This window comes from Capsaspora owczarzaki (assembly GCF_000151315.2).
Source record: "Capsaspora owczarzaki ATCC 30864 unplaced genomic scaffold supercont2.3, whole genome shotgun sequence".
NCBI lineage: Eukaryota > Filasterea > Ministeriida > Capsasporidae > Capsaspora > Capsaspora owczarzaki.
Window position 1 is genome coordinate 1584909 of NW_011887294.1, and position 12346 is coordinate 1597254.

The window sequence follows — 12346 nt, forward strand, 5'->3', positions numbered from 1 at the left end:
TCCTCTTTGAGGTGGACGGCTCAACACTGTTTCAGCGTGCTGGGCCTAAATCAACAATGAAAATGGTTTGTGGGAATCAAAAACGAGGTGCTGACAAGAAAAAAAAAAAACCACTCAACCAAAATTCCATTGTCTAGATTATTTATTCTTATTCAACCTTCTGCTCAGATTCACTCGGAATCAGAGTTGCCGCGCATTGAACGAAGCATGCTCTGGAGGGGGTTGGCCTTCTCTTCAGCCGTCGCAGTCGAAACGGCTGGCGTGCTTTCTTGATCAAACCGATACTGGTAGATGGCACCGACCTCGTCCCATTCCGGCCGGCGTTCCACTTGCAGATCGCGGATCAGACCAGTGGAGATATTGCAGACCCAGCCATGCACCTACACGATGACCAGAGTGAGATGGAGTTTGAGTTACGAGAGACGAGGGGAAACAACAAAAAACCCAGAAAAAAACAATCAAACAAACACAAAACCTCGCGGCTCATCAATACCTGAACACGGTGTCCCTGGGCCCAGGACTTTTGAACAACGCTGGTCTTGTACAGGTTGTACACTTGCTCGACGACATTGAGTTCAACAAGGCGGTTGACGCTGTCTCATTCAAAGTGTTTCATTTTGGCAAAATGGTGAGAATGCTTTGCCTATCGAGTACAACACAGGACGATCAACATACCGGGCAGACATGTCAGAGATTGCCTCAAGCTCTTGGCGATGCAGGCGATAGACATCCTTGATGTTTCGCAGCCACTCGTCGATGATGCCGTGCGGAGTGCTGGTCATGGAAGCGCGGACGCCACCACACTCGGTGTGTCCCATGACAATGATGTGCTGCACTTTCAGTACCTGTAGTAGCAAGCGCCAGAAGGTTAGTGTTCACTGATAGTAGCATCATGAGGCAAGTGACGACGTGAGCTGCGGTTCTCTCTCCTCCACCAAGTACATCCAAACAACGCAAACTCTCCTGTCACGGAACGGCTGGAGAAAAACAAAACAAATTACTCAAGGATTGACAGACAGTCGTTCCGCGAGTGATGCTGGGACTGACCTCGACTGCATATTGGAGAACGGCCATGAGATTCATGTCAGTGTTGACCACGAGATTGGCAACGTTACGGTGAATGAACAGCTCGCCGGGCATCGTCTGCGTCAACTGATCCGGTGGCACACGCGAATCGGAGCAGCCAATGTACATGTACGGCGGCTGTTGGCCGCGAGCAAGATTGGGAAAGTAGTTGGGATCGACGGAGCTGACTTGACCGGCCCATTGACGGTTGTTGTCCAGAAGACGCGTGTACAAATCAACTGGTTTTTGGAAGAGCGACTCTGCCTTGGTTTCAGATTGTGCGACCGGGCTTTGGAAACGCGGGCGGATCAGGACCTGGCGCAAGGGGCTTTCCCCTTTGTGTGCAAAATGAGAAAAAAAAAAAAGCATCGAACGGGTCAGTTGTACATGGATTTGAAAAACAAAAACAACAAAACCAGACGAATTGTGCGCAGACAGGACAATGTCACCGATAGTGAATGGGGCGTACAGGCAGAATCAGCGGTGGCGCTGGAGTGCAGCGATGCGCGTTGAGGAGCGGCCTGGCTAGCAGCAGGACTGACAGCAGCAGCAGCAGCGACGCTTGACGTGGCACTGGCAGAGACAGCATGGTCAGGCTGATGGCCTGCTGCTGGCTGCGCGTGGTGGTGGCTGGGGTGATGTGGGCTGCTGCCATGTGCGTGCGATGAGCACGATCGATAAGCCGTGACAGCAGCGGCAATCATCCGTTGCGCCGCCCCCGACGACGACGACGACGACACAGTGGCGCCGTTGGGTTGCAATAGGCACCCTCTCGCAAGACGATTCAGAAACATGGCTGCTCGACTACTTTTGTGCGTGGACCTCGCTTTCGGTTGCAACTATTAAAAAAAAAAAAAAAAAAAAAAACGGAAGAGGAATCAAACAGAAAACCTGACTCAAGCGAGATTGGAAGAAAAAAAAAAAAAAGAAAAAAAACGACTGATAAAACAATCCTTCAACAGGGTGAGGTTTGCATTGCAATAAAGCATTGATCGCGGATTGTTCAAAGTGGCGATGGCGTTGGTTTGAAATCCAAAGCCAATATCTCACCATTGAAGTGGAAAAACAGGTCATTCAATATTTTGTTGGGATTTTTTTTTTTTTTTTTGTTTTTTTGGTGTTACCTCAGATCAAATTCAACACACGATGAGTGAAGCGAAGACGACGCTGGGCAACGGGAGGCGAAACAAGCGCAAGCAAGCACTGCCAGAGCAGCATGAGCAGCAGGGTGACGACGACGGCAGCAGCATCAGCAGCAGCAGCAGCAGCAGCAGCAGCAGCAGCAGCAGCAGCAATGCACTGATTGCTGGTCTTTCTGGCGACGCGTTGACTGCTGCAATCGACCGCGCGCGGCAGGCACTGAAGGCACTGGCGCCCAGGTGCGATGCGGCCCCTGAGAACCAAGACCACCATGCGCGTCGTGTGCTGTATGCCGAGCTGGAGCTGCTGCGCCTGGACTACGAGGAGCTGCTCGATGCCCAAGCGGCTCAGTTGTCCGACGGCAAATCGGCGGCTGCTGCTAATGCGACGCTGTCATCGTCGTCCTCGTCGTCCACATCCGTCTCGGCAGCGTCATCAGCGTCATCAGCATCATCGGCATTGACTTCGGCTTCGGCTTCGGCTTCGGCATCGGCATCGGCGGCTGCAGCGACTTTTGCGAGCGACGCGGCTTCAGCTGCGGATGATGACAGTCACGAGGAGACGCTTCCGGCTGCTGACTCTGGCGCTGTGACTGCTGCCAAGCAGCGCAAGAGCACCAAAGCGAGCACCACCAGCACCACCACCACCACCACCACCACCACTGGTCTGAGCAGCAGCGAGGATCCGACCATGGCAGAGTTCAATCGTCTGCGCGCCAGACTCGCCCTCAAGCCAAACCGGAGCAAAACGCCAATGATGGCGCTGCGAATGTTCGCCGGCGTTGTCTACATTATTGCGTTTGTCCCACTGTTCTACCTGTTTGTCCCGATACGGCCGCTGCACATTCTGCTCCGAAAGGTCGGGATCAAGAACAACTACCTGCCGATGGACTTGCTGCACCGAGCATTTGCAAAGGGCCTGCTGCGTGTGTGCGGCGTTGTTCTGCGTGTGGATGGGTACGACCACTTGGACTGCAACAACCCCACCGTCGCCATGTTCAACCACTCTTCCTCAACCGACGTCGTTGCGCTCACTGCCGCGTGCCCAGTCGCGTTCAAATTCGTTGCCAAGAAGCAGCTCTTTTACGTCCCAATTATCGGCTGGGCGCTTGGGTTGATTGGGCACATTGCCATTGACCGATCCAACCTTTCCAAGGCCAAGCTCTCGCTCGAGAAAGCCGTTCGCAAGATTCATCGATGGGGACGGTCCATTGCCATCTCACCCGAAGGCACTCGCTCCAAGTCTGGCCTCATTGCCGAATTCAAGAAGGGCCCCTTCCATCTCGCTCGACAGGTCAACCTGCCAATCACCCCCATCATCATGACCAATGCGTTCGAGCTGTGGCCGCACGGGCAGATCTGGACCGAGCCTGGCGTGGTTGATGTCCACTTTTTGCCGCGCATCACCATCGAAAAGGACGACACTGTCACTTCCCTATCCCGCAAGGTGCATCGCAGCTTTTTGCATGGCTCGCTCCTTCGCCCAGTTCAGGGTGCGCAGATTTTGGGCTCGACGTGGAGCAACTTTGCCGCTCTGAGTCTGTTCTACGCTGTTTTCTTCTTTCTCGTCTCGTTGTTCCTTGCGTGATGCTCAACCTGTCGGTGCAGATTTTTTTTTCAGAATTGTTCTTTGTTTCGCTGTTAGTTGCCACATGAATACATTGGTGTGAGTTTTAATTATGCAGTGGCTGGATTGTTCGTGATTTTTTTTTTTTTTTTTTTTTTTGGTGCGTTGGTTTGGGCTATTTGTGAGACGTGCTACTGAGGGTCGGATGAGGGACGATAAGTATCAGTAGGTGATGTGTTGTTCCTTTGTTGAGTGAAGGAAAAACAACAAACAAAGCAAAACAAAACAAAACAAAACAAAACCACCACCAAAAAAAAAAAAAAAAAAAAAAAAAAAAAAAAACCAAAGCTTCGCCTTCCCATTTGCATTCCATCAAAATGGACAATTGCAAGCAAACACAAAGATGAGGAGGAGATAGAGAGTAGAATGACGCTTTGAAACGAATCTGGTTTTGTTTTTCATTTCAGTGCTTTTTTTTTTTTGTTTCTTCTTCTCTCAGCAATAGAGGGGGGTCGCCTAACTCCGGTTTTGATCTCATGTCAGTCCTCTTTGCGTCATTCCACCGCTCTCTATAAAATACATGTATGTGACCCTATGTGAGTAACTTGCCAAAGCGGCTGGGGCGGGGAGACCCTCCTGGGCCGATATCCATTTGGCTGGCGCAGCATTACGGAAAGTCACAACTCGAAAAGGGTCGCCTAACTCCGGTCAAGGCATCCAGGCCGACCAGGGACGGCCTCCGCGCCGCTCTCTCACCGGAAGCATATGGCAAACACTGAGTTGATGACACCCTGAGCAGGAGGAGCCCGCTGGCTTTGTAGGTTGCTCGATGCGACGGCTTGCTTCCAAGGGCGCCTAACCCAGGCCGAGACAACTTCGAGGGAAATGACTCCAGCCGTCTTCTTTCATGTTGAATGTGTTTCTAGTATGCTATTGTATTGAATTAACAAGGATTAGGGCAAGAACAAGCATCTGGTGCCTTGGCAGCTGGGTCAAGTTGACGGTCATCGGCGGCGGCTCCACAGCGTGGGCTTCGGTGTCGAGGCGTACCCTTTTGTTCACAGGGTTGTTAATGTCGCCCAAGGCGTCAATTTCAAGCCGGCGGGCTGCGCGGAAAGGGCGAGGGCGGATGTTATCCGCGATTTCGCGTCTCTGGACCTCTCCGTCACTCTGGGAGTCAGTGCGTGTGACTTGTGACACTCGCTCATTGTCGTCAGAGTCATAACCACTCTCGTCCGCCTCGTGTCCAATGTTCGACGCTTGCTGGGAGTCCGAGTCCGATGCGCTGTCGTCTTCCGCCGCAGCCCGCCGCGCTCTGCGCGCGGTTGATGGCTTCGAAGCAGCTGCAATTGATGGAGAGACGGGTTGTGGTTGCCTCGGCAGCCGTCTACGCTTCGGTTTTGCAAGTGACTGAAGCTCCGTGTCCTTGGCGATACGATCGTCGTCCAGTTTGGCCAGTTCTGCCTGCGCATCATGCGTTGCATCCTGAGCTCGAAGCTCCTCTCGTCGTTTGTCGATGGTTACAGCTCTTGGGTAATGTAGCCGCTAGGCGAGACCCGGTAATTGGCGACATTTGGAGGCAGACTTTGAGTGGCCGCGTTCTTCTGTGCGTTCTTTTTTTTTTTTTTCAAACCGATGTGTATTTGTATTTAACAGTACTCACACCGTCGTAACAACAAAAGTTCGCTGAGCTGCGCCGCTGGCATTGGCGTATGGAGCTCTAGTCAAACATCTGCAGCCCAGATTTGATGTCTGGGGTGCTAACAACATTTTGGTCGTCGCAGAGGACGAGGATCATCTTTTGGAGAGTCGAGTCGGGCTCGATTGCGAGTGCGTTGCCCCAGAGCTTATGGAAGCCTGGGCTTGTCTTGAGTTCTTTGTTTGTGCGGCATGTGTAGGTGTCTTGCCTCGCGCGATTGAGGACGAGGCTTCGGAAGTGCGCAATAGCGTGGTCTGTGTGGATGGTTGTGTGATCGAAGCGGGCGTGGCACCGCAACGTCCAGAGTGTCCATCGGGCAGGTGGAACAAGATGGTGAGACACGAGCGGGAGTGATCGTGCTTCTTGTCCACAATGAGCAGTTCGTATCGGTGTGTGCGCCAAGGTTCGAGCAGCTTCGTTTTGGGCTTTGTTTTGTTTTTTGTTTTTGATTTCCCTCTCGTTCATGTTTCAAGTCGGCGTCCGTACTTGTCATCCTCGTCCATGCCATTGTTGTGTTGTTGTGTTTTTCAGTCTTCTTGATGATGTGGCGGCGCTTTTTTTCTTCTTTGTGTTTGCGTCGCTGCCGCACTTTTCGTGCGTTTGGCACCGGCTGGGGTCTGCACTCTGCGTTTGAGAGATGATTTGTGAAAGCACAACCAATGAGACTGACTGAAACAACCGCGTTGTTCCGATGGATTGAAAGTCAGCCATGCTGTCGTACCAGAGCATGAGCGCGAAACAGCGGGAGTTGTACGACAAAGTCAAGAATGCCAGTCAATGGTTCGGGTACGAAAAGGCCGGAAATATTGGAAATAAATTGCGACAACATGTGTACTGATGAAATGGAGGATAGACTGCCATACAATCAAATTGACGATGCCGGCGCACAGGCGATTGCTGAGGGACTCAAAAGCAATTCGAAGGTGACGGGACTCTCGTAAGTCATCTCGCTTCGAGTGATGAGTGTGAATGGGTGGCTTCGGCAGAGTGGCTCACTATGGGAGGGGATGGACAGTCTGTGGAGCAACCAAATTGGTGATGCTGGAGCGCGGGCGATTGCTGAGACACTCAAAGTCAATATGACGATAACTGAACTCGAGTAGGTCGTCTCACTTTGACAAGTGCATGTGAGTGGGCGATCTAGTAGAGGGCATTACGAGTGCTCACTGATGGACGGACAGTCTGAACTACAATCAGATTGGTGATGCTGGGGCACAAGCGATTGCTGAGACACTCAAAGTGAACACGACGTTGATCAAGATCGAGTAAGGGGTGTCACTTTCCCTCAGCAGGGTGCATTTAGAGTGCTCATTGATGGAGGGGATGTACAGTCTGCATGGGAATCAGATTGGCGATGCTGGAGCACAGGCGATTGCTGAAGCGCTCAAAGTCAACACAACAGTCACTAACCTCGGGTAAGTCATCTCACTTTGACGTGAGTCAGCAGAGGTGTTCATAGTGCTTACTAATGACTGAACAGTTTGTACAATAATAAGCTTGGCGATGCTGGAGCGACGGCGATGGCTGAGATGCTCAAAGTGAACAAGATGCTGACATCGCTCGTGTAAGGCATCTCACATTAACTGATATTTGTAAATGGTGATGTCAGCAATGACATTTAGCGTGGAGGAGATGGACAGTTTGGGCAACAATCAGATTGGCGACGCTGGAGCGAACGCAATTGCCGAGTCACTCAAAGTGAACACGTCCTTGCGAACGCTCGAGTGAGTCACATCACTTTTGCTGGCGCTTGTCAGTGGAAGTCTTTTCAACAAATGGTACTCACAGTGCTCATTGATGGAGCAATTTGACAGTTTGCGCACGATTGGCAACGCTGGAGCGCAGGGAATGACTGAAGTACTCCAAATGAACACGACGCTGACTGACCTCAGGTGAGGCATATCATAGTCACTGATGCATGTGAGTGGGTAGCAGAGGGTACTCAAAATGCTCATTGAATGGAACGGACCGACAGTCTGCGTCAAATTGGCGACGCAGAAGCGCAGGCCATTGCTGAGGCACTCAAAGTGAACAAGACCTTGACTTATCTCAGGTAATCCATCTCACTTTGACGAACGCGTGCGAGTGGGGATTGTAGCAGAGGGCATTTAGAAGGCTCACCGATGGAAGGGACGGACAGTCTGGACTTGGGGTATATTGGCGAGGCTGGAGCAAATGCGATCGCTGAGTTACTCCAAGTGAACTCGACATTGTCGCGTCTCAAGTAAGTCATCACACTTTCAACGATGCTTGCGTATGTGCGATCCAGCAAAACGAATTCAGGGTGCTCACGAATGGAGAGAATGGACAGCCTCAACCAGAATCAGATTGGTGATGCTGGAGCGCATGCAATCGCTGAAGCACTCACGGTCAACACGAGGCTGACACATCTTGGGTAAAGCATCTCACTTTACAGATGCTTGTGAGTGGATGATTCAGCAGGGGGCATTTCAATGCTTACTGATGGATGTACAGTCTGAGTGAGAATGAGATTGGCAATGCGGGAGCGCAGGCGATTGCTGAGGCACTCAAGGTGAACTCGACGCTGATTGTGCTCTTGTAAGGCAGCTATCCCTCATAGTTCCACTTGAGCTAACTGATGGATGGAACGCACAGTTGGGACGACAATCTGATTGGCGATGCTGGAGCCCAGGCGATTGCCGAAGCGTTCAAGGTGAACTCGACGCTCGGGGATATTTTGTACGGTGTCATGCGCTTTGACTTTGAGCCAGGGTGAGCATACATCCTGCTCACTCACTCGCATTGCTCAACAGTCTAACGCGAAATTGCATTAGCAATATTGGTTCTCAAGCAATTAAGCAATGCAACGGCCAAAAGGGTTTTAGGTAAGTTAAGATGTCCATGCCAATCGAAGCCATTGAAGCTCGAGCTGCTTCCAGCCAACAGAGTGTGCCTTCCGATTGCTCATTTATATTGCGCAGCATTTACGACCAGGTTAACCCTCGTGCATTCTCCTTACTTCCACGCGTAGCAACCGCTGACGACCTTCAGACCGTGTTTTGCTTGCTGACCAGCGGACCGGAGCTGAAAGATCAGTCCACATTTCTGCCAGCATTACCAGCTGAGATTGCCGACATCATTATGGACGAAGCGCAACACTGGCAAGGCGTACAGCATACCAAACGAGACCCGTACGATGACCGTCCTGTCAAGGTCACAGTGCCTCCAAGCATCAATGGAAACTCGACCCGTGTGAAAGCAATTCAAGTGGTTCGGGACACGGGAAAACTTTACCACCGCATCGGTGACAACGTCTTTGACTTGATTGTTCGAGATGAGCAAGGTGCTGTTCAGTACAACTGTGCTGTTAAAGCGACTTTTGTCGATTCTACGCTCGTATCCGCGACGCTCTGGCCAGCGAGCACTCCAATCATCAGGCAGATCCGTGTGGGTTGGCAAGTTCAGGTTCAATCCAGCGAGTCTGCCCGAGATGTGCTGTTTGAATCGCTCGTTGTTAGATGTATGTAGAGTACCTGTGTCATACTGTCAGGACCCGCAGGGTCTGTGTTAAGATCCTGGACTGTGTAAGACCTTGGTAGGCAATGTTGTTGTAAAGTGTTTTATTTCACTTTGCAGACTGAACTGCAATTCCAAATGCATGCAAACAATACAAAGACATCAACGCCGAGTCTTCTTGGCAAAGAACGACCCAGTCGGGACCGCAGAGCCTGCGGGTCCTGACACTCTACCCCCTCCCGGTCCTCCCCGCGGAGAAGAGTGTGAAGCGCCCACCGGTGTGGACCCAGGACGCGACGTCGGCAACACCGATGCCGATTTGACAAGTGGACTTGCTGCGGGACTTGCAGCAGCTGTGGGCGGGGTTGCCATGGAACGCGCAGCAACTGCAGATGGGGTTGCCACTGAACGCGTAGCAACGGGTGTCGCACTAGCTTGAGGTGGAGCTTGGCCAGCTGGAGCATCGGGCGTACGACTAGTCGTGGATTGAACAGGGCTCGGCTGGACCGACGGCGATCCATTCGTGAAACGGATATCGAATTACTCTCGCGTAGGCTGTGGCAGAGAAGGTTCGGCCAGATGGAATAAACGAACGGCCCTGGGGAAGCGAGCCCACACGTCTTTGGCCGGCTCCCAGGTGTCTTCACGAGCAGTGGTGCCTACCCTTCGGATGCGATAGTACATAATCTCGCTGTGACGAGTCGAGTCAATCACCGCCTCGACTCGATGTCGAACTGTTCCGTCCCAGTCCTTGACAGGAGGCAGGACTCGCCGAATCCGACCTTCAACGTCATCAGCGACAAACAATTCCAGGACAGATACATGGAAGGTGCGGGACTTGCTGGATGCTTCACCTAGATCCAGCTCAAAGGCACGCTCATTGATCTGCTTCACGACCTTGAAGGGACCATCGCGTACGTACGCCAACTTGGCATACGGTTGTTCGGCAGTCTGACTGCGACGCAGAACTGTGACTAGGCTGCCCACCGTGATCGGAGGTGCTGCCTTGTGGTGTCGATCATAGAACTTGGCTGCGGACATGTTTGCTCGGTGAATATTCGCTCTCAACGAGAAACGCAGTGCCTTGAGTTCCTCCACGCGATCAGCTGCCGTTTGAGGTGCCTTCGGCGACTTGAAGTTAATCTCATCCATTTCCGGCTGAAACCCGTACATGGCCATGAACGGAATGCACTGGATCGCCGCGTGCACCGTGTTGTTGTACGTGAACTCGCACAACCAGAGGGGTCTTGACCAGTCCTCGGCTTCACTGACGTACGCTCGCAGGTATGACTCCAGCGCTTGATTCACCCGTTCCACAAGACCGTTTCCTTGTGGATGATACGCGCTAGAGTAGGAGAGGTCGATGTCCATCGCCTTCCATAGCTTCTTCCAGAACTTTGCAATGAACTGTGGTCCGTGATCAGACAAGACACGAACCGGAACGCCGTGCAGCTTCACGACATTTTCCAGGAACAACTGAGCCGATTCCTCCGCCGTGACAGACTTTGTCGTCGGAATGAAATGTGCAACTCGAGTCAGTCGATCGATGCAGACCATGACTGCGTTAAACCCTTGAGAATCTGGCAGTCCGGTCACAAAGTCGATGGACCAGTCGCCGAAAGGTTTGTCTGCAGCCTCAATCGGAGTCAAGAGACCGTATGGTGCGTGCCTCGCATGCTTCACCATCTGGCAAACTGGGCAAGTGTGGACGTACTGCTCCACGTACTTTCTCATTCCAGGCCAGACAAAGTCGCGTTGAACTAACTCGAGCGTCTTTCGGTTCCCGCAGTGACCTGCTGTCGCTGCGTCATGGCGGTATCGCAGGATCTGTGGACGTAAATGTTCTGGGACGAACACTCGGTCGTCGCGCTTGATGAGGCCGTCGTGGAGTTGGTATCGTTTGGAGGATAGAAGCTCTACTCCTTCTTCTTCCCCCTCGGCCACCGCCTTCTGCAAAGCCTCGCGAATGGCAGTAGGCGTCATGACCGTAGGCGCGCTCGGCAGAGTCGCTCCGGGCGAGAAAACGAAATCTTCGCTCTGCTCGTCATCGGCCTCGCCAGCGACTGGAGCCACCAACAACTCGGGGTCCAACACCCGGCCTTTAAGCTTTTCCTTCGGCCCAGCTCCCGACGCCGAACGGGACATTGCATCCGCCGCACCGTTCTTGGAGCCCTCCAGATGCTTGATGACCAGATCGAACTCGCCCAGCATCTCGCACCACCGAGCCTCGCGCGCCGTCAGCTCCCGCGTCTCCGTAAACCACTGCAAATTCCTGTGGTCCGACCAAACGGTGATCTTGCCAGAACCGCAAACGTAATGTCGCCACTCGCGGAGACACTCTAGGATAGCCAGCAGCTCCTTGTCGTAGACCGAGTAGTTGATTTCCGGCTTCGTGAGCACGCGCGAGTAGTAGGCGACCGGATGCAGACCGTCGCCGGACTCCGACCTCTGCATCAGCACACCACCCAACGCGAGATCAGACGCATCCGAGAAAATCTCAAACGGCCGCGACGTGTCGGGGTACGCCAGCACTGGCGCCTGGACGAGCGCCTGCTGGATCGCGCGGAACGATTTCTCGCACTCCGCCGACCAGACGAATGGGACATTCTTCCGCGTCAGCATCGTCATCGGGCGCGCCAGCTCCGCATAGTTCGGCACATGACGCCTCATGAAGGACGCGAGGCCGTTGACCTCACGCACACCAGTCGCGTCCGTCGGCGGCTTCCAGTTGAGGACTGCCTGCACCTTGCGAGGATCCACCGCCACTCCGGCTTCGCTGACCCGCCGCCCCAAGAAGTCAACACTCGACGTGCCAAACACGCACTTCTTCAAGGAGACGTACAGGTCAAACTCCCTCAGCCGAGCCAGCATCTGCTTCACGTGGAGCTCGTGCTCCTCCGGCGTCTTGGAGAACACAATAATGTCGTCAAAGTACCCTCCAGCGAAAGCGGAGAGCGGGCCCATGACCTCATTAATCAGACGCTGGAACATCGCCGGCGCGTTGACCAACCCGAAACACATGACCCTGTGCTGGTACAGCTTGCCGTCGCACGGGAACGCCGTGTATTTCTCACTGTCGGCGCTCAATCTCACTTGCCAGAACGCGCTCGTGAGATCAAACTTGCTGAAAATTTTCGCGCCCTTCAGCTTGTCAATCAGCGCCAAGGCATCAGGCGACGGGTACCGATCTCTGATCGTCGCCTCATTCAGACGCCGGGAGTCCATACAGACGCGCCAGCCATCACCCTTCTTGACGAACATGGGCTGGGAGCAGAACGCGGACTCGGACTCCACAATCATGCCAGTCTTTTTTTTAACCGTCTAAAGCTTTATTAAGAATAACAAAGAAAAAAGAACGTAGGATATGAGACAGTTGAATGTCGTCATAACGCACACCGG

General features: G+C 53.0%; 4 protein-coding genes across 4 annotated transcripts; 2 read left to right on the forward strand and 2 right to left on the reverse strand.

The window, feature by feature from the left end:
* Nucleotides 1–124: 124 nt before the first annotated feature.
* CAOG_02490 (carbonate dehydratase) lies at nucleotides 125–1970 on the reverse strand. The gene is made up of 5 exons (XM_004349190.2): nucleotides 1535–1970; nucleotides 1048–1400; nucleotides 676–845; nucleotides 494–593; nucleotides 125–380 (listed from the first exon to the last, which is right to left on the reverse strand). Exons 1-5 carry the CDS (start codon nucleotides 1857–1859, stop codon nucleotides 171–173), a joined length of 1158 nt encoding a protein of 385 aa, XP_004349240.1. The 5' UTR covers nucleotides 1860–1970; the 3' UTR covers nucleotides 125–170.
* Nucleotides 1971–2079: 109 nt separating this feature from the next.
* CAOG_02491 (1-acyl-sn-glycerol-3-phosphate acyltransferase) lies at nucleotides 2080–3792 on the forward strand (the record flags this gene model as incomplete). The annotated part of the gene is made up of 2 exons (XM_004349191.1): nucleotides 2080–2088; nucleotides 2422–3792. 2 exons carry the CDS (start codon nucleotides 2080–2082, stop codon nucleotides 3790–3792), a joined length of 1380 nt encoding a protein of 459 aa, XP_004349241.1.
* Nucleotides 3793–6179: 2387 nt separating this feature from the next.
* CAOG_08608 (hypothetical protein) lies at nucleotides 6180–9002 on the forward strand (the record flags this gene model as incomplete). Its single annotated transcript, XM_011271906.1, has 16 exons — nucleotides 6180–6256; nucleotides 6324–6407; nucleotides 6486–6569; nucleotides 6652–6735; nucleotides 6802–6885; nucleotides 6951–7034; nucleotides 7111–7194; nucleotides 7285–7362; nucleotides 7446–7523; nucleotides 7611–7694; nucleotides 7782–7865; nucleotides 7946–8029; nucleotides 8087–8170; nucleotides 8245–8316; nucleotides 8413–8878; nucleotides 8982–9002. The coding sequence occupies 16 exons, from the start codon at nucleotides 6180–6182 to the stop codon at nucleotides 9000–9002; spliced, it is 1632 nt and encodes a 543-aa protein (XP_011270208.1).
* Nucleotides 9003–9487: 485 nt separating this feature from the next.
* CAOG_08609 (hypothetical protein) lies at nucleotides 9488–12247 on the reverse strand (the record flags this gene model as incomplete). The annotated part of the gene is made up of 1 exon (XM_011271907.1): nucleotides 9488–12247. One exon carries the CDS (start codon nucleotides 12245–12247, stop codon nucleotides 9488–9490), a length of 2760 nt encoding a protein of 919 aa, XP_011270209.1.
* Between the last annotated feature and the right edge of the window lie 99 nt (nucleotides 12248–12346).